This window comes from Colletotrichum chrysophilum (genome assembly GCF_026319265.1).
Source record: "Colletotrichum chrysophilum strain AFK26 chromosome Unknown scaffold_56, whole genome shotgun sequence".
NCBI classification, from domain to species: domain Eukaryota; kingdom Fungi; phylum Ascomycota; class Sordariomycetes; order Glomerellales; family Glomerellaceae; genus Colletotrichum; species Colletotrichum chrysophilum.
The window spans coordinates 103,976-129,655 of NW_026517343.1; the positions used below are offsets into that span (position 1 = coordinate 103,976).

General features: G+C 51.7%; 8 protein-coding genes and 1 non-coding gene across 9 annotated transcripts; 4 read left to right on the forward strand and 5 right to left on the reverse strand.

Moving 5' to 3' along the window:
- Nucleotides 1-3,232: 3,232 nt before the first annotated feature.
- Nucleotides 3,233-4,138, reverse strand: COL26b_007106 (uncharacterized protein; the record flags this gene model as incomplete). Its single annotated transcript, XM_053179910.1, has 1 exon — nt 3,233-4,138. The coding sequence occupies one exon, from the start codon at nt 4,136-4,138 to the stop codon at nt 3,233-3,235; it is 906 nt and encodes a 301-aa protein (XP_053036118.1).
- A 1,441-nt stretch (nt 4,139-5,579) lies between these two features.
- SCD1 (Scytalone dehydratase) lies at nt 5,580-6,389 on the forward strand (the record flags this gene model as incomplete). The annotated part of the gene is made up of 3 exons (XM_053179911.1): nt 5,580-5,613; nt 5,668-5,765; nt 5,952-6,389. The coding sequence occupies 3 exons, from the start codon at nt 5,580-5,582 to the stop codon at nt 6,387-6,389; spliced, it is 570 nt and encodes a 189-aa protein (XP_053036119.1).
- Nucleotides 6,390-8,430: 2,041 nt separating this feature from the next.
- On the forward strand, nt 8,431-9,018 carry COL26b_007108 (uncharacterized protein; the record flags this gene model as incomplete). Its single annotated transcript, XM_053179912.1, has 2 exons — nt 8,431-8,486; nt 8,547-9,018. The coding sequence occupies 2 exons, from the start codon at nt 8,431-8,433 to the stop codon at nt 9,016-9,018; spliced, it is 528 nt and encodes a 175-aa protein (XP_053036120.1).
- A 2,166-nt stretch (nt 9,019-11,184) lies between these two features.
- Nucleotides 11,185-12,130, forward strand: COL26b_007109 (uncharacterized protein; the record flags this gene model as incomplete). The annotated part of the gene is made up of 2 exons (XM_053179913.1): nt 11,185-12,032; nt 12,103-12,130. 2 exons carry the CDS (start codon nt 11,185-11,187, stop codon nt 12,128-12,130), a joined length of 876 nt encoding a protein of 291 aa, XP_053036121.1.
- A 364-nt stretch (nt 12,131-12,494) lies between these two features.
- COL26b_007110 (uncharacterized protein) lies at nt 12,495-12,766 on the reverse strand (the record flags this gene model as incomplete). The annotated part of the gene is made up of 2 exons (XM_053179914.1): nt 12,495-12,635; nt 12,710-12,766. The coding sequence occupies 2 exons, from the start codon at nt 12,764-12,766 to the stop codon at nt 12,495-12,497; spliced, it is 198 nt and encodes a 65-aa protein (XP_053036122.1).
- A 3,178-nt stretch (nt 12,767-15,944) lies between these two features.
- On the reverse strand, nt 15,945-16,397 carry COL26b_007111 (uncharacterized protein; the record flags this gene model as incomplete). Its single annotated transcript, XM_053179915.1, has 1 exon — nt 15,945-16,397. One exon carries the CDS (start codon nt 16,395-16,397, stop codon nt 15,945-15,947), a length of 453 nt encoding a protein of 150 aa, XP_053036123.1.
- A 4,264-nt stretch (nt 16,398-20,661) lies between these two features.
- Nucleotides 20,662-20,760, forward strand: COL26b_007112. The gene has a single exon. It is a non-coding gene; the product is annotated as a tRNA-Leu (tRNA).
- A 93-nt stretch (nt 20,761-20,853) lies between these two features.
- COL26b_007113 (uncharacterized protein) lies at nt 20,854-23,632 on the reverse strand (the record flags this gene model as incomplete). Its single annotated transcript, XM_053179916.1, has 4 exons — nt 20,854-21,511; nt 21,567-21,680; nt 21,738-22,620; nt 22,738-23,632. The coding sequence occupies 4 exons, from the start codon at nt 23,630-23,632 to the stop codon at nt 20,854-20,856; spliced, it is 2,550 nt and encodes an 849-aa protein (XP_053036124.1).
- Nucleotides 23,633-24,924: 1,292 nt separating this feature from the next.
- On the reverse strand, nt 24,925-25,310 carry COL26b_007114 (uncharacterized protein; the record flags this gene model as incomplete). Its single annotated transcript, XM_053179917.1, has 2 exons — nt 24,925-25,226; nt 25,298-25,310. The coding sequence occupies 2 exons, from the start codon at nt 25,308-25,310 to the stop codon at nt 24,925-24,927; spliced, it is 315 nt and encodes a 104-aa protein (XP_053036125.1).
- Nucleotides 25,311-25,680: the final 370 nt, after the last annotated feature.

A 25,680-nucleotide genomic window follows, 5' to 3' on the forward strand; every position in this document is an offset into this window, starting at 1 on the left:
AAACATGTACCTAGACCTTTGAATTCCCTAGACCCATTATAGACTTCTGCAGTTCAGGAATTCGATCGTACCTGGATTAAAGAGCTGGTTCTTTAGATTTGCGGACCAGAAATCATTCAAACATTCATCAGGACGGCTAGAGATCCCGATAGTTCGATAATTCAAATTGAACCAGGTCTTGTAGACGCTAGTCTTAGGCTGCTAGCTGATTCCCTAGGTGAGCGTACCAGAGACCACAGACTACAACCAGTGGGCTGCAAAGAAGCGCATCTGCAAAATTCCAAACAGACATAACCATCTCAATTCATCAAGCATCATTCTCAACAACCTCACAAGCCTGTCCTCTGTCGCCGCTCGACCTTAGATTGTCGAGGAAGTCAATCCCAAGAAAATCGCCAAACCACGGCTCCATTTGATCAAACATCTCTTCAAAACCATGGTCAACTGCGGCTCCGACTTGGTCGGCAGACTCATTTGTTTCCATGCCTGCACCAACAGTGCTCCCGTTTTGCCCGTCTTTAATTGCCGATAGGTTTAGATCTACGCGATCCAAAGCCCACTCAAAGATAGACAAGACCCTCTTTATGACCGGTGAGTCCTGGAGCTGCTCTAGAAGAAGCATTCCTTGACGAATGTAAATGAGCGACATTGATCTGTTTGCGTTGGACTCCGCATCGTCCAGAGCAGCTTCTATATGCAGTGCAAGCGCTATTGGAATATTTGAATTGCTTCCAAGTCGATCGTCAGCCTATCCTCTCAGTCCATAGGGCGTCTACTTGGGGGCTCACAACGACATGGGGAGGTTTCTGAGTTGTTCATTCGCAAGTGCTCTCCCAAACAGCGTGTCAAGCTCGAACATCGAAGATCGAAGCCGCGCTCTCGCCCAGTCATGTCGGGCAGCATCTCCAGTCTTCCAGCAAAGTTTGAGGGTTCTATACAGGATACACTCCAGTCGATAGCTCGCTGCAAGAAGGGACGTAAGGTAAGGGCTGTTGACTAGCTGATTATCTGCGTCATTTGCTTCTCGGAGCTGACTCCGCCAAGCGTGGAATTCGCGAGCCATGGCTTCACCGTCAACGCTACCGGCGTCAGATATTCCTACAAGAGATCTAGACCCTAAATTCATCAAATCATCAAGTCAGACACCGGTTCAATACGTTCATTGCCATCCTGAATCGCACCTAGGACAGACAACTTGCAGTACTCAATAAAATGGCATTTTTGTTCAGCGGTGACCTTGGAAGGGAAAGACGTTTTCGTGCTGTTACCCTCAGTCTCCCAGTCTTCTTCGGTTGGCAAGGTTTGTGGCTTTGTCTTGTCGCTGACGAGGGGCATGCTTTGCATGCCCAGGAATGACAATAACACATCTCGACACTGAAATGATGAGTCAGTTTCAATAGGAGATGGCCCAATAGAAGTTGTACTCGGTACAGTTAACTCACGTAGATAACCCACCAAATTCGTTTGTACAAGCCACGAAGTTGGACGTCTGGGATGCGTAGCTGATCACTCAAGTTCGCATCCGTAATCAGCTCCGCCTTAAGGCCTGCCGTGGAAGATTCACGAGTACTCACAGCTTTTGCAGTTCCAGCTTTGTGGCAAGCCGGACCGCATTGAAGAACCAGTAATGAACGTCTCGATCAATTGGGTAAAAGAATGCATTTGTGCCCAATATTAGGGATCCCTGGAGCAGACACAGTTGGCTCTTCTCACATTGGAAGTCGTGCAGTAGTAGGGCCTTGTTGAAGAAGGCTGTTTGCGCCTCTGTGATATTGGAGTATCCACATGACGTAAGGACATCAGGTGATACGTAAAGAGTAGCACTTGTCAAAACCGTCTGCATGAGAAATGGGGAATAGGAGCCGGCCTCGTAGCTGCTTAAGAAGTGGTTTTTATCCAGAACGGGCGAATATGGATGAACAAACTCAAAATACGCGGTCAGAAAGAGCATTCTTTAATTTACTCATGTCAGTTCTATACACCCATCCTGAAAATGAAATCGGTATCACTTACAGGCTGTCCCGATGCGGTAATACAAAGGCACCTTTCTTCATCAGGAACTCTAGATCCACTGGATCCAAACCAGATATACCTATCTGCGGGTTCTGGGGATAGTGCGGGGTACTATTGGCCGAACTTGTGGCAGGAGATCCAAACCTAACACTTTCGTTTCTCTCATTGCCGCTCATCGCTGTTTTGAGTATACTGAGATAGTGAACTCTGCCGTTATACTCTGCTTGCGCCTGGGGAAGTTCATCAATGTTTTGTACCCTTTGGGGCGAGCGACCTGAGACAGTAGAACTCGTCGTTCTCTCAAGTTCCCTAAGTCCATGAATCCCGTCAATTGGCCGAATTGAAGGGCGCGGACTGTCATTTGGGAGGCTTGTATCGTTCACGGAAACATGACTTGATGTCAATAGTGCGGGCGGTTGGGCCTCGGAATCCTTCTTCAGTCAGCCTTCCAGTCTCAATACGTACTGCGTAAGGTATGTGGAATCAAGGCGGCACAAAAGCACAAGATGAAGATAAGGTTAGTCTCTCACATTTGGATTACAATGTTCCTCTTGTGTTAACACATCGGCTCTTCGCCTCCTTGATGATTACCGTTAGCGGGCTTATTCGGATGCCATCCATCCAATATTCACCTACCTCTTGCGTTGTTGACGCGACACCAGTTTGCAATTCTCCGGATATCCTTTGCTGACACATCGGCCGCAGGGTATTCCAGCAACAGGCGCATCGCATTTGACCTTGCGCGAGTGGCACTCAATGCACGCCTTGCTAAGCCTCGCCGCGGCTGCTCCAACATCGGCGGCGGTCGTCATCTGTGATCTGTGATCCACTCCGCGTCGGAGCAATCCGCTGCCAAGAGGCTTCGTTGTCGGGTCCGTGAACTGGCGGCCTTTCGGCAAAGGGAAGATGATGATGGGGAGTAGAACAATCGTTGAGTACACAGGCTGGCTGGGAGAAAGGAACTCATCAATGATTTCGGCGCCGAAAGAAGACCCACTGTTCGGCAATACGGCTTTTCGGCATTTACAGACTTTCCGGAGGGACCAGGGTCCGTGACTCGTTTGGTGAACGGCTCAAACTCATTTTGAGTGTCTACTGCAAGAGGTTGCCAATTGATTGAATTTCTTTGTGTTATACAGTTGATTTCGTTTCAATATGCGCCTTGTATGTACTGGGAAAACGGAGTCAAGATTCATAGTGCCCGGCATCCACCTGGGACTCATCCGTACAGCCACCATGCCGCTCCAGCAACGGCAACAGGTCCCATGATCAGCCCCATCTTCTTGCCCAATCCTTTCAACCCGTTGACGGCGATGATCTTCACCTTCTCGTCTAGCCAGGCCTTCTCATTCAGGTGCGGGAAAGGGACTTTAGGGACATCCTTGCCCAAGAACTCGCACAGCGGGTCCCACCCATCCGCCAGATCGAACTCCAGCAACCTCTCCTTCGGCGTGACCCTCCTCAACATCTCATAGTGCTCGCAATACTTCTGTCTCGCTTTCGCCTCGGCGTCTTTGACATTCCAGATATCCAGCCACCCGCCGGTTACACTCCGGTGAATCTTGCCAATGGGATGGACGTAGAACCGGTCAAGCTGATACACCAGACTGATGAACGGGTCAAACATATTCGCAATGACACCCTGCATGTAACTTTTATGCCAGCTCTCGACCTCCCTCTCGACAAGCACGACCTTAGCCTCGGGATACGCCGCAATTAGCTCCTCCGCAAACGCGACCGCCGGCGTGTCCGACGACACGGCGCCGTACGAGTGCAGCAGCTGGTCAAACTCGTCCCGCCCGACCGGCGCGCGGGCGCCGAAGAACTTGCGGTCGACGGCCTCCTGCCACATCTCAATGTCGGCGAAGTTGGTCGACATGAAGACTGTCGAGTGCCAGCAGGGGATCCCCAGCTTCTCGAGCGCGGCGCACATTGCTGTTCCGCGGCTAAGGTTAGAGTTTCGGCAGGCGCCTGGGTGTGGTTGGGACTGGGCCTTACATGACGTGCCTGTTCGGGGGAAGCCCAGGCACAGGACCTGCATCGGCACGGTTCTCTTCTTCCCGCGCGGGGACTCGGTGCTGACCGGGCGGAAGAGCTCCGGGTGTCGTTCTTCTACGGTTGCCATGGCGGGCGGGCGTTGTTAGGGGATGATAGTGGAAGCCGTTTCTATGTCGTCAAAATTAGAATAGAAACCGTCACAACGAGGCACTCTGGCAAGATTTTTGAATCATCCACCGTAAGACCGTCAATTGTGATGTCCCAGCCCCCTCTACTCTTAATGTGCTTACGTGAGACTTGATGTCCAAGACATAGTGGCGCTGAAGGAAGAACTTTGGTCGAAAATGGCCAGAGGAGATCTTATCGATTAGATTTCAATGTCTGGATTCACACTTCATCACACAGTCGTGTTCACAAGAATATTGGGGCTTTGGTACGTAATCTCATGTTACCCATCCGAGGATTTTGCGGGGTACGACATGCTGGTTTGGGAATGCATGCATCCCGGCATGAACCCGACTCTATGGTTAAAGTAGGAAATGACGGGGCATGGCGTCGTTGGCGATGCGTGTGGAGAGAACACACGTGAGGTCCATAACAGTCGCGGAGATTTTGAAGACGACAAATGCTAGAAGTTCGGACCGCCGCCTGGTCCCATCTGAAATCCATACCTCATGCATCTTTGGAGTTAAAAGAGGGACAACAAGGGATGATTTATTTAAAGACGAACACCTCGCGACCAGGAAGCTCAGAGCGAAAGCCGAGCGGCTCAGTCAAGACAAGCCCCCTGTTGTGCCACCCGAACGACCGACCCCGAAGGCGCGCATGGATTGATCACAGTTTGTCAGCTCGTCTGTAATCCGGCCGGCCGTGGAAGTCAGAATCCCATAATGTTGTTTGAATGACGATTCGCGGGGGAGCTATCGCAGGAACACCGGTCGCTATACTGGGACGCAACATCACACATAGCTTCACTGCTTCCGCTGCCATTGTCCAATGTCATTTGCCCTTCTCCCCGGATCACGAACCGAAAAACGCACCAATTCATCAACAATAATAGCCGCTAATCATACTATGACATAATCCCACCGCCCCTCAAAACATGGCGCCCCTTCGGAGCGGGGACGGGGCGGCGCGCGCCATCGGGGTCTCCCCAACACGAGTCCGAAGTGCAGGAAAAAAGTAGGGATCGCCCGCCCGGACACTGCACTGCACCCACGTCCCTTGCAGTAGCACGCGTGTAAGCGGGGAGGGAGAGACCGCGCAGCAACATTGAACATTACCAAACCAACCAAGCGATGAACGATCCCACCGTCCGGGCCTCCGTACCTTGCTGAGGCCCGGGCGTTTGGCGGCAGTCCGGCGACGCGCCATCGAACGCAGCGACGTCCGACGGTTTACGTGAGTTGGCTTCGATCCCTTTGGCTTTGCGGTCGAGTATAAACATTGAAGAAACCCGCCCGTACAAATAGGTCGAACTTTCATCTGCTTAATCGGATTATCTTGTTCGATAAAAAACGACAATTTTATACCCGGATTTAGAAGAGTAATTTCGAATAGTAGACATAATGGCGTCCCCTGCTGGCAACATTACCTTCGATGGTAGGTCTTCAGATATGGACTACCAGCAATACAGAAACTGACGAAAACCTGCAGACTACCTCGGCCTGACGGCCTGTCTCTTCGAGTGGGCCGACTCCTACGACTCCAAGGACTGGGACCGTCTCCGCAAGTGCATCGCCCCAGAGCTCCGCGTACGTCCCCCCTCCACCCATCTCCCCCAATCCATCACTACCTACCCAACTCCCGCCCTCGCGCCCCCCCTGCGCCCCTCCCACAACCCCAACCCCGTCTCCTCGCTCCTCAGCCGCCCGGTGGAGGAGGGCGGCGACGACGATGACGACGCCCAAACCCATCATAAAACTCACATCCCGCACCAGATCGACTACCGCTCCTTCCTCGACAAGATCTGGGAGGCCATGCCGGCGGAGGAGTTCATCGCCATGATCAGCGACAAGTCGGTCCTCGGCAACCCGCTGCTCAAGACGCAGCACTTCATCGGCGGCACGCGCTGGGAGAAGGTCTCCGACACGGAGGTCATCGGGCACCACCAGCTGCGCGTGCCGCACCAGAAGTACACGGACGCGAGCCGCAAGACGGTCGCCGTCAAGGGCCACGCGCACAGCTACAACATGCACTGGTACAAGAAGGTCAACGGCGTGTGGAAGTTTGCCGGGCTCAACCCCGAAATCCGCTGGTCCGAGTACGACTTCGAGGCCGTGTTCGCCGATGGCCGCGACTCGTTTGGCGAGGACGAGGACGAGAAGAGCGATGTCAAGGTTGTGGAGAAGGAGCTCAAGTCTGCGGTGGCTCACTAAATATGTAATCTGGGCGTGGGATGGGACATGGCGAAATTGGGAGTTACTTTTTGGGAATGGGTGGAGGTAATGTGGGTGTTTGTATAGGGGCTTATTCAATGTGTATAGACGTACCCTGATATCAAAATACTACACTTGCCTTCACAAATCTTGTAATACCGAGAAACCCTATTGACGAGTGAAACTTCCTTTACTGAATAAGATGAGAACTTACTGGGGCCCCTCTGGTCCTCGTCCAAGTCCCCAACGATGTCCCAGCTGCTCCTCCCGCTCACGCTCTCGCGCATGGTTGATAGCAAGTGTAATCTCATGCTCAAACTGATGCGACCCGCGCCCACGCGCCCGCTCGCGCGCAAGCTCCAGCTCCAACGCATCGACGGTAGCGACCTGCAACATGGAATTATACGAGCACAGGGGGAACCTACATTTCATACAAGGCACGCCCGGCATCTCAGTATCGTTGCGGCAGAAGCAGGGGTATGCGAGATCGTGGGGACAGCGCTTAGAGACATCAGGACGGCCCGAGTCGTCACGCTGCTCGTCTTGGGCTGGCCACGGGTTCACGAAGGCAGGGGTCTCGACGTCTTGGAAGCGCGGCTGCGGGCGGGGGAGGCTGAGAGGATGGGCGGCGGGCCGTCGCTGGCCGATGCTGAGGGGGTGGATGAGGGGCGGTTGTTGGGTGTTGTTGGCGATGCGTGCGGGCCCTGGGTCGGTGTCGTAGACGGCGTTGGCGGGGGCGAGGGCGCCGCGGCGGAGGTAGTCGATGAAACGCGGGGTCTGTGGCTGTTGGGAGACGGGCCCGTCAGTAAATGTTCCACCGATGATGGTAGGGTTGGCTAGATGCTCAGGGGTTGTTGAGAAGGAATTGGGAGGTTGGGTTGGCGGGGTGTTGGTGTTATCTTCGATAGGGGCGAATTCAATGTCCGGGGTCTCGGGACGGATAGGGCTAGCGTTCTGGTGAGTGTCGTCTCTAGAAGCCATTTTGATTAGGTAGTATGCGATAAAATGGGCTGCTAATGCTGTTGAGTTGGCTTTTTGGGGTTTGATGAGTAATGTTGGAATGTGTTTAATGTATTGATGAGAAGACTTGACCTTCGTGAGCAGCATCTGGTGTTGTTATATCAATACTCGATGAGAGCCTACAAGTCAGGGAGGAACAAGGTAAGAGAATGAAAGTAAAGTCATTGTGTTAAAACAATGCAGTGACCCCTCTTGGGGGTTTATGAATTGGGAGCCATTGAGCTTGAACAAAGCCAAAGATTGGCCGTGGAGCATTTGCCCTTGTGCTGTTTAAAGTTGACTATGGACAACGGCAGAGTAGCAAAGGGACCGAACAAGTCATAGCTCTTTCTACTCACCGGCTTGAACAAGTCAATTACAGCATCTGCGAAAATTTGGATTATACAGATGAACGAAGCTCACAGAGGTCGAAAATTTCATCGTTTCGATCAATCCTAGGAGTTGCTCAAGCCGGAGCTCAAGAGAAGCAAAAACTTGTCATTGAAGGTGGAAATGCAGAACCTGAACCATGATGCCACGCAATGAAACATCAGGGAAAATGAAAATGCAGCTGAGTTTGAATCGATGCCCAAACGCCGCAAACATTTCCTATGATCCCCTGGACTGTTGAAGTTGGTCCGGAGCAGACGGAGGTAGTGGAGTCGACTCGGGGCCGGATGCCGGGCCCCATATATCACGTGTGTTTCTGTCCAGGAGCTTGGGCCACTAGTGCAAAAGCTGATGACATAATGCGGTGGGCTCAGGAGGGGCAGAGGTGAACTCGGCAGCGCACGGAGCAGGGGTCCCAAACGTTGACGGGGACTTGGAGAGCTCCGTCGGAAATCGGTCTCGGATTCTGGATTCGAGCAACTACTGCCTGCCACATCACCCCACGAAGTCGACGGCCTTTGCAGCAATTTTTTGAAGGGAGTTCACGGTCCTGTGGTTCATCACAAGCTGCAACATCACGGCGGACTTCCAAATCTTCCGAAATCAACTGCTGACCCTCGCCTGACGAAGCCGCTTCATCCGCGCCGTCACGATGGACTACACATCCCAGCGGCTTCAAGAAGAAGCCGTCAAGCTCCAGACAGCGAGGTATGTCCAACTGCCTCCTCCTTCTCACCTCTAAGGCAATGACTGACCTTCGATCTGCAGCTCCGACGCCTTCTTCACCCCGCTCAACATCATCCTCCTCCTCGTCCTCGGCTACACAATCTACTCGATGCTGGCGCCGACCCCGCCCCCGATCCTGCCGAAGGAGCCGCCGGCGACCGTCTTCCGCGTCTTCAACCCGCGCACGCTGCTGCCCTTCAACGGCGAGGAGGGCAAGCCCATCTACTTCGCGGTCCGCGGCCGCGTCTTCGACGTCACGCCGGGGCGCAACTTCTACGGCCCCGGCGGGCCGTACGCCAATTTTGCGGGCCGCGATGCGTCGCGTGGCCTGGCGTGCGGCAGCTTCGACGAGGACATGTTGACGGAGAACCTGGACGGGCCGCTGGACACGCTGGAGGGCCTGGGCCCGGACGAGGTGGAGGCGCTGCAGGGCTGGGAGGAGCAGTTTGATAGCAAGTACTTGGTCATTGGGCGGCTGGTCGCTGTGGGCGAGGAGCCGGAGGAGGATAAATGAGGAGCTCGTGTTGATTTTAGAGGGGAGAGTGATGGATGATGGCGGAGGTGTAGAAAGCGAGGTTTAGACCACATGGGAGGATTTGATAGATATCTGTTGTGTGGATGGGTGTCACACGCGACAGATATCAAGCCTCAAGCCACGCCGTTACTGCATGTCTTTGTGATGTCCCATTCTTGGTGTGATGCAAGGTTGGTCGATTTCTTTGCCGTGACAGGTCGAGGATGGTCAAAGATGGGTGCTCCTTGTGGCGTCGGCTGCATCTTGAACGCTTGACAAGCCATCTGCATTGTCTTGAAGCCGAGGCCACTTGTTCGCGATGCAACATTACAACAATCCCATCAGGCACGTTTCCTAAGACCCATTGTCGCAACACAATAGCGCGAACCAAGGGAGGCTTAGGGGAGGCAGCAGTGAAAGTAGCTAAGTCGGGGCTAGTCAGATTATAGCGCCAGACGCCCTCGAGTGCGAGCGTGAGATGAGACGGAGGGGACTGCTGACAGCGGTGGCTGGTGTAGTTAGTTTCTCAGAGTCAGCAGGCAACCACATTTGTGAGGGGGGAGGAGAGATTGGATCCGCGTGGCTCAACGACTTTCTGCGGAGTTTATTTCGAGCCGTCGTCGCAGCCACCGTGTCTCGACACAGCGACGGTCCTGTGGGATGATCCTTCGTTCAGGTTGTTGGCCGGGTCTGGCGGCATCCGGAGAGCCGTTGACGGGCGCAGCCACGGAGGTTTGGGCACGTTGGCAGAGGAAGATGAGACGAAATCGGACCCGGTTGGTGATGGGCAGGGCGGTGTGGGTTAGGTGCGGTGCGCTGGAAATGATGATGCGATTGTCTGAGAAAGGCTACCGTTGCCGTCGCGCCGGAAACGGATCGGTGATCTCACTCGTTTGCTGCAGAGATACGAGGTGCCGAATTGCATTGGTGCTATTTGTCTGGGTCTACCACGGACGATCTGCTTCCCATCCCCCCATCGCCCTCCTTATCTTGACGACAATGAACAAAGTTCTCCTCTAGGAAGCAAAACACCCGACTCCAAAGACCGACGATTGTTGAACACGTTGGGAGGCTGTATCGATATTTCGAGGTGCAGCAGATGCAGATGCAGATGCTGGATTCGAGCTCAGGCACGGGGAGGCTTGTGGACCTCTAAAATTAGCGACTCCTCGATGAATTCCAGGCCTAGCGCAGATCCTGCCACACGCCAACAGCCGCTGCTCTTTCCTCATTGTGCCGTATCTTTCTGCCTGTGGCACCCTGCCCTGGACAGATGCTTTGCAGCAGGTACCATGCAACACCAAGGAAAGCAGCGCAGGTGTGGCACAGCCTCTGCCGCTCAGCAGACAGACGAGCTGTCCTGTGCCTCTCTCGGGCTCCTGCGCCCTCTGATTGGCTTCTTCCCCCCCCAGCCCAGTGTCCCTGCCGTCATTTCTCGGGGAAAGCGCAGGGGAGATGCCGTCCTCCTGCCTGCCTGCACCTGCTCCGCCTTCAGCCCTAGGAAAGAAAGAGCAGCAGAGCGAGGGTGTGGGTGGTTGTTTCCTTTCTCGAACCAATTGCTGTGGAATGGAATGCGAGGTAAACATGGAAAGAGCCAGGCACCAAAGAAACAAGCTTCCTTCCTCGTCTCATCATTGGACCTGTGGAATGCGAATCTGCATCTCAGTCTGCTGCTTCTTCTTTCCCCTTTCTCAGCCTCAGCCTCCATCTCATCAACACCCCAAAACCGGTCCAGTCGGCGCCACTGCGGCCACCAGCCAGTCCATTCTGTCGTTAGTTTGCCTATCATCGGTTGCCGTCCCTGGTTTTAAAGACGCGCAAGGCGCCTCTTTCACCGTCTGTCTCGCTGCTTGACTGTTTTCCCTTTTCTGCTTCACCAAACCCTGCGTCACCTTCGATCGATATCCCTGCGAACCAACCCAGCGGTGCAGCAATCGCAGAGCTATCAGACGAAGTAGTCGACAAACATCGAGTACTTCTCTCAGCAATCACCATTGGCATTGACTTCAATCCTTCCCGTCAAGTTTGACCATCTCGAAATCGCATGGCACACTCGGTTTGCCAGTTCCAGTCCCAAAATTGCGCATACCGCCGACCACTCCCGACATCCCTGTCGACCATATCAAATCCCACTCCCGATTCGGATTGCACACTTACAACATCACCATGGCGCCGTCGCGGAGCAAGGCATTGAGCCTGCTGAGCGTTCTCCTCCTATCATCACCTATATTCGCCAAAGTACAGAACGATTTCAGCTATTATCCCAGCGCAGCACAGCCATGCCTTTACTCCGCTTCCGACAGCAGCCAGTGCGACGGCGACACCGTCGCGGAGATGAATAAGTGCCTTTGCAGCGACTCCAAGGGCAAGTTCATCACGAACACCGCAAAATGCTTAGGAAAAGACGCGAAGGGCTCCGTCTCGGAGACATACTCCGACCTCAAGACTTCATGCGCGAATTCCAACACACCTATTTCCATTACCGAGGATCAATTCAACAACCTCGCTGCCCAAGGGGTCACGGCCACCTCCATTCCAGTTACGCCGTCGTCAACGTCAGCGCCGAAAACGTCCAAAACGGCAAGCCCCACAACTTTCATGACCACAACGACCGGCGGCGCGACCGTCACCGTCACCACAACACCTACTCCAACTGATGCGACATCCACTCCCACGGCTGCGGCCTCGGGCCTGTCGACAACCGCCAAGATTGGCATTGGTGTGGGCGGTGGCGTTGGCGCAGTTGCCATCGTTGGCATTATCGCATTCGTCTGGCGACTGAAGAAGAGCCGCTCTGCACACGAGGAGTCTCGGCCGATGCTCGACGGCGGAGTCGGTGCGACCGGATACAACCCGCACAACAGCCCGTCTGCCAGCGCCGCCGCGTTTGGTCTTGAAAACCCGAACGATTACAAGACTGAGACGAAGACGGGAGGATGGAGGCCGACGAAAGACATCCCCCCTAGCGCGAGTCCCGGCGCGCAGACATGGGCAACAAACTCTCCTCAGCCCCCGTACGCGCCTTACTCTCCTCCGCCACCGCAGCAGCAACAGCAAATGCATGCTTGGGGGCACCACCCGCAGGCTGCGTACCCGCCTGGGCCACAAGTAGCTCCCCAGCCTGGCGTTTTTGAGCTCGCATCTATACCCGTGCAGCCATCGTATTCTCAGCCTCCACCTGATGCTGTCGAGATGCCGGCAACGGAGGTACAACCTCAGCCCGCACGATACCAATATCCATCACAGCGATGATCCGTACATACAAGAAGAAGGTGGCGGGAGATAATCTAGCATGGATGTAGACTATATGTGATACCTGGAGATGCATATCATGGACGGGCATTCAGGCGTTTTGGGCCTGGACTGGAAAAGTCGGGTTATTGAATACAAACATTTGATCTATCACAAAGGAAGTCTCTGAAATTCACGCAACTACTGTGATATCATTGTTATTTAAATAAGATGCGAAAATCACTCTACTTCTTTCCCGAGTTCGAGTTGGAACCACCGCCCGAGGAACCGGACGAGTTTCCAGACTTGTTGCCCAAGCCAGAGTTGGAGCCACCGCCGGATTGGTTCTTGGCCGCGGCAGCTGCAGCTCGTTTGGCGAAGGCGCTCTAGAATAGGCAGATTGTCAGCTATGCGTTTGAAAAATAAAAGTGAGAATCATTGGAGCCGATCAGGTACTTACATCCTTGCCCTTGGCGATGCGGGCCGCTGCCTTGGCGGCCATCTTATCGGAACCCATTGTTGATGTCTTTTTGAGATTTGGTTAGTTGGAGGTTTGCTTTGGAGTTACCTTGATAGGTTGAAGTAGATGGTAGATATTTGGTGGGTAGCTGTTGTCTTGGGAGGTTCGAGAAGAGCGATAGTGGTTCTTTATGTAGGGGTTCAGTTGAGTTGCTTGGTCGAGTAAATCAGTTCTTGTTGAGTGAGATCAATGCTTTGTGTATGAATAGTGATGTACTGAAAGAAGGTTCGTTCCAATTTGCAAGTTCAATTTGGCAGTGAGGAAGTGAAAGTTGCTGATCAGTGTCCTTTCGTAGACTGAATCACGCAAGGAAAAGGCAGTGCCGATGTTGTGAACGTGTCCCATTTTCATATTGCCGGAGTCTCCAGCCAGTAGGACTTGATTCGCGATTGAATACTAGACACCTAACCTGCGGAAACGCGTAACAATAGACCTGTTGGGTAAGAACACCTAGGTCCCAGCAGTGGGATGTGTAGTACAATTTCATCCCATTCACATGCTACAATTGATAGATAGATTCAAGTCAAGTATCATTTTTCCCTTGAACGTTCATGTTGATTCACTCCCACTGACTGAAGAACTGAATAACTACCTAACAAACTACCGCCGTGAACCCGCGAACCCTGTCTCCAAAAGCCACGGATCAGTCACTCAGTAGCTCTCGTGAACACATTACTCATGGCAGGAAAACTTCTTCTCAGGGTTTAGGTCTGGTCCGCCGTTCTTGCATCCAGACATTGACGAACTGCCTCCGCTGTTGTTGCTGCCGGACTTGTTGCCAGGGCTGGAGGATGAGCTGCTACTTGAGGAAGCGTTGCGTTTGGCGGCTTTGGTCGCGCGTGTGGCGAAGTCTGACTGTAAAATGTCAATGACCGTGATCAAAAGTTCTGGAAACACCAGGTAGAGGGCGAGAAACAGGAGCAAGAAGAGTACTGGGTTGATTTACGTCTGGGTCCTTGGCGATGCGGGCTTCTGCTGCTTGGTTCATTTCACCCATTCCTACCTTTCTTCTCTCTTTCGTTGTGATAAATAATACGAGGATTCTGAAAGCGTCAAGTTCCCGTTCAATAAGCCGACCTTTGTTTCGTTCCTGATGCCGGTTGAGATTGAATTCCAGACTGGCCATGATTCTTACAATTTTGGGGTGCAATTCCAAATCTAGAGTAGAAAGCATCTAAACAACATACAGTAAATCGCGACATTTTCAAGAAGCAGTCGGGATCAGTGCTATCTCGAGTGAGATTTTCATCGATCAATCGCCATGCGAGTCCCGACTGGACCACCGAACCAATGTTCATATACGAGTGTAGTGAAAGTGCTGCGTTGGCTTTGCTGTCGATGCGATGTATTCTATTGCTCGAATACCCCTATGCTGGGGTAGTTCTGCGATCTAAGTTCTGCTTAAACAATTTCAGCGGCACGCTGCTACTTATTAATAAAGGTAGGCAGAACTCGGGAGGGATGGCAACGGCAGTCCAATTATGGACTCGATTGCCATCAAATCAACTCTCTAGGATGGTATTCTGTTCCTCTGATATTCAGACCAAAGGAGCGGATGCCTTTCGCGTTGCATCCAATCCCAAATCGTCATCCCATGATCCTCTGGTTCCAGCGGCCAGCTCCCAGGAATACTCCTGGTTTGATCCTCAATCATGCCCCAAAAGTCTCCAGCATATTCATGGTTCTCGCGCGTAACCCATACCTTCCAATGCTCGGGCAGACGACCATACGTAACACCTGCTACTAGGTACCGACAGCCGCCCTTCTCCACAAGCAATCCCCCGTCTGATGATTTGGCGAAAGGGGTCGTCTTGGCAAAGAACTCTGGAAGTCTGAGTGCTTCTGCTGTCTTATGGAATCGCTTCTCCATAAATATGGCTGAAAATGGCGTGAGCTTGATGTGTCGACTCCATCCAGGCAGCTTGAAAGGCGGCCCAGCGTCTGCATGTTGTAGACCCAGTGGATCGAGCTTGATGCAGTCGGTCAGTAATTTTGCCCACCTATGCTTCTCTGTGGGGTTTGAAAGGCCCATTGAAGAGTTCATAGCAGCAACAGCCAAGGAATGAAGTACTGAGTATTCGCCTTGTGATCTGGACTGAACCAGCCATGTTTTGTTGCGGACCATGGCCTCGGGCAGCAAACCGAAGACCTGATCCAACGTCCAGTCGCCTCTTATCGTCCGGTAAGCCATGGTCCTCAAAAGTCTTGATCTTTCAGCAAATGTCAAGTCTCGATTCGGAGCGCATTGGCTTAGTAATGCCTCAAAGCCCCTTAATGTGATGCCGTGGGCCAAAGACATGAGAAGTCCATCTGCTCCATCGAGGACGTCGCCCAGGCCATTTTCGCTCAGCATGTCCATCATATGGGAGTTGAACCCCGCAGAATTTGAATCATAATACCACAGACGCCCTATCGCCTCTGTTATATACCATCTCCTTGGCAAAACAGTTAGCAAGTCTATTTTATGCATCTATGAAATCAGAATACAAACGCGATGTAATCTCCCGAGTCGATCTTCAATCCTTGTTTTATCAAGGCTTTTGTAATATTGGCAGACCCAAAGGCAACTGCTATCTAAAATTTCATATCGTGAGATTACATACATAATGGGGTTGTGCATCTGTTGAATGACGTAAACTTACACTCAGAATGTCGCGACCACTTGCACTGCGGACGAAGAGACTCATTCGCCGGTCGTCCATATAACGAAGAAATCCGTGGTAATCGTCCTGCTTCATAAGACCCCAAAAGTCTTCATCGAAGCCTCGAACGACGTCATGAGCTCTCAGGTTGATCTGCCAGCCCATGTTGGCTCTTTTAGCAATTATTGAGTACACGGACCAATTCAGCCAGCCGAATGCTGTCATTGTGGGATGAAAGCCACCTGTCTGGCCAAAGTCGAAGCTGAACTTGCGAAACCGTTTGATGATCGGGGAGTGACAAGATATCTTGCTGATTTTCTTCCCCTCTTTGGGCACGCGATCATTATCATGCGTGTCTCTCTTTACTGCCTCCCTTGTCTTTTTGTTGGTCATACTTGTCCAACTCCTCGTTGAATCTGCTTGTCCTTTTATGCTGGCCGGAGGAATAGCGTTCCAGTTTATTGCAATTGTACTACAACATGTTAGACTCCCAACGCTCTTTATCCTGTCCGTCTCATTACTCGGAGGTCAACTTACATCCGTAATTGCGCTTCGACTTGGGCCATTTGTAACAGTCTGAGTGCTCGATCAAATGTGACGGACAGGCCCTCCAGGTCTTCTTTCTTTAAAGCGGCTTTTGCAGAAGTAATTTTGTGTTTTAATCCCTGCTTGGACATGAGTCTCGTGTGGATCTGATCGACCTCATGCTTAAGTTCGTTCAGAGCAGAATGACATCTGCGGATGATTTTCTCTAGCAGGGCATGATCCGACGCCAATCCCAGCAGCAGGCTCTTTGCCAGATTCGCCTCAATGTTTGCGACGAGCTCTCCGGAAGTTTGAATGTCTTCCGCCTTTTCCCGGAGCATAACAGGAACATTTCTCACCTCTCTCCAAAGCTTTTGAATCTTAAGATAGGCGCTACCAGTCTTGGTGGCTATGTCCACAATGGCAATGACACTCGCCCCCAGACCAAGTGCTTCGGCCATTAGGATCCGCTTTGTTTTTTTAGTAGAGACGTGTATAATCAGAAGGCGTGCTCACAGAGGCAGTAAAGAGATTACACCGCTTCAGATGAAGATACGAGGATGGAGGAGCAACTTTCAGGACCTAGGCAGCAAAGCCCGGCGGACCCGGACTTTTATGTCAGTCTTCGTTCATGATTGCCTCGTCAGCATTCCTTCGGCGTTAGCCTTGATAAGCATCGGAAACCTCGGGCTTTGGCAAACAGACTCCGTGATTGGAGTTTGCAATCACGCCCACTGCAAAAGACTGCGTAATGGCGTGGTCACGCTGCATGAGCAAATATGCCTTACTTCTCAAATCAGCAACACGACGAATAGCTCAACTCGGAACGTAATCTAAATATTCCTCGTCTGCTTAATCATACGGTCTCATCTTTGTCGTGAACACCATCTCGCAACAATGCCGCTTACTAAGAGGCATCGCAGCCTATCAGTGTAAATCTCACCATTTCCTGCTCACTCAGAAAGGATAGATCAGCAGGACGAGACATCGGCCATACCGCATGAATGAATCGTACTATTCTAGATACAGCCTATTCATGGCCATTAAGGCGGGAATATTCATGAAGACGCTGATTTCAAGACTCTATCGGGCTTTCATCGATGTAGCTCCCTTTCACTAGATGTCTGTATGGCCCCCCACATGAGCGCAGAATCACAACATGCAACGGGCAAGCACAAGAGAAATGTTATCAAGTGGGAAAGACACTTAACCGGATTCGGTAACTTATTCCGCCAAGGCCATTTAATGAGGTGGAGACCGATCGCTTGCTCCAAAGGTGGATAACTTATCAACCATGCAATCAATGTCTAGTTGAGTCGGACTTTTGTTAGTGTTGATATGGATCCCTGTTCCTCTCCTACGGTATTTACAAAACTTGAACCTCTTTCCCGGGAACAAGCCATTTGACCTTCTCTGCAACCCCCTCTTTCTCAAACTCGGACCGCAAAGCCTCCCCGTGCTGGGTGAGTGAAATGGTCCCAAGCATCAAAATGCATCGGAATGATCCAGTCGGATCTGATGTCTCGAAATAGCTGGCTGGCCTGTTTCCCACCCATGGTAATCTGGCGCTTGGGGGCGGGCGGGGCCTCTATCTGGACACGAGCTTCTCCAATATTCATAAGAGCGGCGGCGATATGAAAACGTTCGGCCATTTGGGCCAGCTCAGGTACGTAGACCGTATCTCCAGAAAAGTAGATTGCGTTTGGGCGGCCGTCTGCGGAAATTCCGAAAGACTCTGCACGGATAACAAACCCAACACATTCATCTCCCGGGACGTGGTCGCACGGGGTGGCTGTGATATCGAATATCTTGCCCCCTATTTTGGCACTGACGGTTTGCCAAGGGGTCATTCCCACGACACCAGGTCGAGGGGCAAGGTTCCTGGACCCGTCTTCAGTCGTGAAGACGCGGCGGCCATCGAGAAGTTGGCGGCCAAGCTCATCAAGGTTATCCCAGTGGTCCTCGTGGCTGAGAAGAACAGCGTCAATGGGAGGCAGATCCCGAAGGTTGAGTGCGGGATTCTCGTGGACTTTGAGTGTGACGTTCGGTGACTGGACGAATGATTCGGCAGGAGAGAAAAAGGGGTCAGTGAGGAATTTAATGCCATCGATGTCGATGATGGCGGTGGCGGTACCGATGAAGGTGACGCCCACCTTCCCTCCAAATCCCGAACTGGTAGACATGGCGAGGGGGCTGGAATGAAAGATATGATGTTCACCAAATGTGCAACGAGACATGGTCTACTTGTTCATGCCTTCCCGTGGTCACCGTATCTCTTAAATAGAGCTGTAGACCGGCTACTTGAGAAACGATCGATACCTACAATCCGTAACAGATTATAAAGCAAACTAGATTATAAAGCAGTCTGAATTTCAAAGCATCTTACCTATGGACACAGTCCTTGGTAATGACGCTGGGCATAGATATGACAAATGGCTTCCTGCGTTAAGATAACCCCACAGCCTCCTTTCAGAGGAACAGCTCCACACTTAGCTTCTCAGCAGTCATATAAAAAATCTCGTATTGCTACGTTATGCTTTCAGCTTTTGTTGTACTTTTGTTCTGTGAGAAGCGTATCACTCACAGCAAGAGATGAGATTCCATATTTTCAACACACTCAGACTCAGACATGCAAAACATCGAACCAGAGCTACACCGAGGTCCTACGTCAGCCATGGTCGCCCGAAGTGTCTCTTCACACGAAGACAATGACGACCCCAATTCTGTCCACCATCCTCCACCAGACGGGGGGCTGCCTGCATATTTATCAGGTATTTGAGCTTCGTTATCTTTTTTCTAGTTGTATCTGACGCTAGGGAACTGAGTAGTTCTCTCTGGTTTTCTTGTGATCATGAACACTTGGTACGGTTTGTTGCTGCCCCCATCAATATTTGATGGATGTCTCCTTGCGGTTCTGATAGCTGAAACATCAAAAAGGGACTCATTATATCGTTTGGTGTCTTCCAAACGTATTACGTCTCATCCTTGGGTCAGTCCCGCTCGGATGTTGCATGGATTGGATCAATCACTGTGTTCCTCCTCTTCTTTGGTGGCATCTTGAGTGGCCGCCTTACGGATGCTGGCCATTTTCGGGTCGCCGTAACTTTGGGCGCAATTCTCCTTGTTCTAGGAACATTCATGACCTCTCTTTGCACGGAATACTGGCAACTGATTTTGGCCCAAGGCGTCTGCGTTGGATTAGGCAACGGCCTTCTCTCTACTCCCCACCTGACGGTCATCTCAACGTATTTCAACAAGAGACTTCCCCTTGCCTTGGGTACTGTGGCTTGTGGAAGCGTGACAGGCGGGCTGATCTATCCGAGTATGGCCAGAGTTCTACTCCCGTCCATCGGCTTTGGATGGACGATGACAAGCATTGGTTTTATTCAACTCGCTACCCTTGCGATCGCACTCGGAGTGGTCAGGCCTAGAGCTAGGCCTGTAGCGGGGACTCGATTGTTGGTCGACTGGGGTGCATTCAAAGAGCTTGAGTTCACGCTTTATTTCATTGGAGTCTTTCTCGTAAGTTGGAGTCCTACGACTATGAGTGTCAAAACAACAAGAGTAACCATTTTCCAAGGCATATTTGGGGGTCTTCTTCCCATTTTTCTTTTTGACATCCTATGCACGTGAGAAGCAGGGCATGTCATATGTCGACGCTTTAAATCTCCTCCTCGTTCTCAACGGGATTGGCTTTATTGCCCGTTTGTTTCCCAGCCTTCTCTTGGCCTATTTTGGAACACTCAATACCTTCATCGGCTTGGTGTTCGCTTCCTCGCTGTGTATATACACGTGGATTGCCGTACAATCACTTGATGGTCTATATGTCTGGACAGCCTTCTACAGTATGTCTGTTGGGGGTGTTCAGTCGTTATTTTCAGCTGCAGTCACATCTTTGAGTCCAGACCGATCAAAGTTGGGATCTCAAATGGGCATTATCTCTTCTGCGGTTGGAGTTAGAGCTTTGATAGGACCTCCCATCTCTGGTCAGCTCATTTCAATAAGTGGGGGATCATATGTACCAGCACAGGTCTTTGCGGGTAGCGCATTCGCAGCTGGGTGCGGTTTGATGTTCCAAGCCCGGGAAGTTAGAAGGAAAAAGCGGTCTGGTCAGCTACTTTCAAAACTGTAGAATTGGCAGAATCTGCCAGAGGAGACCAATGCCACAACACGATTTTGCATGCGTCAAAAGCTGGTATCGCATCTTGCAAGACTGAGATCTCTCAATGCTGATATGCCCTTAGGACCCACTATGCCATCCGCCGCGTCGCCGTCGGATGCAACAATAGTCAGCTTTGCTGATGCGTAGATGACACCTATCAGCTGAAGTTGCTCACTTGGGTGTTTCTTGTGATCTTGAACGATGTATATCACATCTACCCGTAGATAAATGTAGCATTCTTCTAGAGTGCTCGTAAGTTTGAGCATATCTCCCGTCAGAGATAAGTCGACAGCGAGATTTCCCGTCGAGAGTGCGGCAGGTTTTCTCAGTTCCTCCAGAGCACGACGGGTGATCTGTAATGTCATACAGTACGCCTGCCGAGGCAGAATTTCGCATGCAGGAGTCGACAATAGTAGCCAGTTTTCTTAGGATAGGAGAGGTCCCGCAATACTGACCATCACGACTCCACAAACCCACGATCGTGCCCCTCCCAGGTTAACAAGCCCTGTCCAAGCGGCAACCCACAACCACCAGCGATCCCAGACCACTGAACGATCGCATCTGGAAGGGTGGCCGAGTTGGTTATGGCGCCAGGTTAAGGTCAGCTTAACATCTGTTTCCTGGTGGGGCAACCCGCGCGAGTTCGAGTCTCGTCCCTTTCAAATCACCTTTTTTGCCGGGTTTAATGGTCGTCAATTTTGCGCTAGGTATGGTACTCACTACCGAGACATGGTTTTATATTTATGCTGAGTATCCTAATTTATGTAGACTTCAGTCGTTCCCGATGTCAGACCTAATTTGCTTCCTCCTCGTTCTCGACTTGCCTCAACCCCGCCTACCTGAACCTTGTACTCTGTAGCCTCCTTGGTAGGGCTGGCGCCGGCAGTAATCCACATGATTGCTGCTTCAGCTTCAGGACCGTCTTCGAGTTGCGCTACTTTCAAGGATATTGTTTGACTTTTCACATGATAGGTAAACTGATCAACTATGCCTGCATCAAGCTCAATCTCAACTCCAAGAGGTCCAATGAAGATTTTGCGACGCAGAGGGTCTCGGACTTGCACGGTTATAAGATCGTCATCAACTTTCAAGATCCCACCGTAAGCAATCATTCCATAGTCCAGGTCATCGACGAGATACGTGCCCGATCCAAGAACCATGCCGACGAAATTGGGACCGTAGTCCCCACTGAACCCGTCCCAAGAAAGATGTTCCGGCCATGCATGCATCGCACACGACGCGAAGCCATCTTCGCGGATGTTGGACAGCGCGCCGGATGTACCGCCGTATCCCACACGAAGTAGATAGGAGTTGGTCGGGTCATCACGAAATGCTGAAAGCATCACGAGAGCATTGAGCCCGGACCCGTAGTGATGAATCTGACGCTCGACGACTTGGCTTTTGCCCGCAACACTGTAGGGTCATTGTCAGCAAGATATTGGTTCATCGGATAACTGCGAAGACTCACACAAAGTCCCAGTATCTGCGGGCGTTCCCGTTGTATCCCCAGTGTGGGACCGTAGTCATGTAGCCCATCACGCTGTTCTTGACGCGCGTGGCCAAGTCCGTTTCACCGAAATATCTGGAAATAGCAGTCAATTTGGGGTCACGCACAGATAGGTCTGGTGGTACAGCTCACCTCGCCCAAAAGTATACCCCTTCTTGGCCGGTGGAGTCCCAAGCCTGTTCGCTCCCATACGGATATGCCTCCGTCAACCAAACATCGAGTCTAGCCCTCATCACATCGGTCAAGTTGTGCGCTTCCACGGACCTATTCTCCCTTTGCAAGTCTACCAAGATCTTTCCAAAGACGGTCTCGCCCATGAGTCCCTTGTCATTGAAGCCGATGTCGGGTTCCATTCCTCTCATCACGGTCCTGTAGGCTTGGTTCAGATACCACTCCCAATTATGCGTCTTCAGCAAACCCGGGTAGGCTCTTCCTGCCCGATACAAGGCCCAGTACGTCGCAGCCGGCCATATGTAGTTGTACGCACGGTTGATCTCGTACACGTAGTCTTTCTTCTGGCCGGATGTGATGGTGTAATTGTAGTCCAGCTCAGGGTCATAGTAAAACAGCTCCCTCTTAACTGCGTAATTCTCGTCTTGTATGGTTTTGAACAGAACCTTATCAACGAACTCCTCCAGCTTGGTGATCTCGGCGGCATTGGGCTGAAAGGTCTGCTTGACGGCGGCCGCGACGTATGCACCGGCCCCACCCTCGTCACTAAGGCCTGCTGGTGCTGTTCGTTTATCTTGCTCGATGATGGCGCCCTTCTCCCCGTCATAGCCCATGATTGATGGGGATCGACTGAATGGGTCCGCGTCATCGACGAACCAGTGCTTAGTGGTAAGGAAGGCTCCGAGATCAGAGACGGCCTCGGCTGCAGACTTGGTGATGTAATAATGGACGGTCTGGGTAGTGTTGTTGTCATAGTCGACGTTGAGGCGCACGCGGCCCCAGGTTGATGAAGATGGCTGAACGGTGTATGTTTTATTGCCTCGGTCGATGACTTGCAGAGCGTCTGGGGGAGATGTGGAGAGAGAATCTATCCCAAGCCCGGTTTGTAAGTGTAAAGTCGCTGGGCTGTCCCGTGGAATGATGTACCCAGGCAAGCTGATGATGTTAGGAATTCCCGTACTCGCGATCGCGGCGTCAATCTTTTGCACGCCTTCGTTGACCGCTGTAAATCGGAGGCCATATCTCCGCGATTCTCCTGGCTTGAGTACGGCGTTTGTTGGTGTATTCCAAGGCTCCACATCCATCCACTCGTTCTCAGCCCAAGCCTTGCTGTGAACAGTCCACTCGAAGAATCCCTCCCACATGTTTGATCCGATCCTGGTCTCTCCCTTGTTATCTTCCCACAGCCAGCGATATGCTTCCAACGGTGTCTTGTACAGCGGCGTGATGACGAGAGCGGGGCCAACTCCATTCAGGGGTAAAACTCGAAGATGGCCGGCGTCCTGTCCTATGTACGGCTCCATGAAGGAACACTTTTCATTAACGTCCGACACGTTTCTTTTCGTGAAGATGCTGTTGGCCGCCGCCGCAAATCCTAGCGCCCCTATCTCGACATCTTCATCGCCCGAATTGGTGATTGTGAACCGCAGCCCCAGGTCGCCAGAGACATCGATCCATTCCCGGATCACCTTCAACGGGCCAAGTGCCATGGTCGGAGATAAATCGGATGAGACCAAAGCTCCTGTTCCAGCTTCGATGACCGGCTGCCTCGCGGTGGCGGAGCTGGTTTCATTCCATGTGTCTGATGAAGTTCCTCGGTATCGAATGTTGATGTCGCCCCAATGGTAGCATCCGTTCTGGACACGCCGGCCGAGTTGCATTAAGTCATATGGGAGGATATCGAAATCGCTTCCGGTTGGTTTCAGGGATGCAAGCGTGGCGGAGTCTCTAACAATGACCGCTTCCCAGTTTCTGGTCTTGAAAGCATACGTGCCATTGCCGAACCCAATGTCATCCTGGCCGAAGACGAGAGGCAACGCAAAAATACCCAGGGCAGATACAAAATGAGTGCGCATTCTGAAAGCAAAGATTGGGAGCAAAGCGAGATTCAATCGGAATACATCCAAGTGACGGACGATGTCAGCGAGACTGTGGTTGAGAGAGGTTTTATGTCACGCCCCTGCTAGGGAATGGGCAAAAGCGGAAATACCTTTTTGCCATATGACCCTAATTTTGTTTTTGTTCAGACGTTTCGTAGCATCTCGCCGCGAAGATGCGACGGCACGTCGAGGACTCCATCTTCGGAACGATCGACATGTTAGGGCTGGCTGAATATGTCCGTACGTGGATGCGGGGCTTCGTCGCCCCCTCATGACCTCAAGTTGGAATGAGCACCGGGCGGGGGAGAGGATTGGTGGACTGTTAGAATTGCTACACAAGTAACAAATTCGGACGTCTCCTATGTGTTATTTAGGGAAGAGGTTGGCCGGGCTGATCAGTCCGCGGTCCCGACATCACACATCTCACGTAAATTAGGCGCACCAATCATGATCATCAAGACCTTAAGCTTCGTTGACACTTGAGATCTACCGCACTATATATCAACCTGAGAGCTGGAATACCACGTTATATCGCACTGTTTGTAGTGGTCTCTCACTCCTTGCTCTTCACTGCTTGGAAAACTCTTCGTGTGCATGAATCTAGAGATCGATATGAGAATCATCAGGCCAGGGTCCAGGTTATGCCAACAATAAATATTTTCAGAAGACGACAAGAGTGACGGGGAAGTGTGGGAGACAAAAAGAGAAAGAGAAGTGATAAAAGACTGAGGAAAAAAAAAGGTTGAAATGGCAAAAGAATCCACTTGAACCCTTTGACCCCAACAATCAGATAATGGCTCACCAGGGCGCTGCGATTACGCTGACCTGACCACTGGGCCATTTCGTTCTTCTCGTCGGTTGAGAGCAAAGGAGAAGAGACAGGCTCATGTAGACTGCCACCTGGGGTTGGCAGCAAGTGCCCAATCGAGACAAATCATACTCCGAGGCAAGAGCGGCCTTCCACTACACTTGCTGCCTTCTTTCACCTGGAACTGCTACACCTGGAGCTGCCAATCACTCACTCACTCACACTATCGCAGTACTGAAGTCCACCTGAAATTTTGACGATTCAATTTGTCTCTGGTATTTTTGATGTCTGAGTTACTGATGCGACCAAAAGTGAAGCCGCAACCTCTTCCCATCTCAGCCTCCACCTTCCCAAACGGCTCCATCATCCAAGCTCATGTCCTTTCCCAAGCATCACCCTCCCTTCTCCAAGATCTTGAGTAGTATCCATGCCGTGTTGAAAAATCATTCTCAAAGTCACTTTAGGCAGTGGCCTCCTCAGCAGCAGCGCCACCATCCTTCTTCTCAATGCCGGGGGCAGTGAAGTCGCAAGTGCACCAGCAGGCGTTATCGCAGCTCTGGTCGTACTTGTCCTTCCGGAAGCGGCCGTCGTTGGTGCAGACGTAGTTGTAGGGCGACTTCTCGCAGTACCAGTTGCCGAGGGGGCACTGGATGTAGCAGCCGCGCCTGTCAAGCTGGCCGAGCTCGGGGTTGGCGGCGGCCTTGTGCTCAGTGGACATGACGAAGGCGTTGGCGGTGGCAGCGAGGCCGGTGGTGAGGAGGGCTGTTATGATTTTTGGTTAGATGTGAACCTTTTTGTGTTTTTGATGGAGTGGCGCGTGGAATTAGACTTACTGGAGAACTTCATCTTGATGGGTTGTGAGAGTGAAAGGGTTTGTGAAGGTATTGTTGTTGTGTTGTGATGTGAAGTGGTTTTGGTTTTCACAAAGGTTTGGTGGTTGTGAAAGTGTAGGTGAAGGTGAAGGGTTGAGAGTAAAAGGTTTTCAACTGGAGGTCTTTTTAAGAAAGATGGTAGAGAGGTGATTCAGTTGCGAATAAACAGATTCAAGTCGCTTGACCTGAGAGAAAGTATTAGGGCTGGTGGGTGAAGGGGAAAATCTCACCTTCTTGACCGCCCAGCTTGGTTGTTTGCTGGTTTGATGTTGTTCGGGAAGGTGCAGGACCACAGGCCGCACCTTCCAAGACTTCAAACCTCCTGAGAGGGATTCCAATTCACA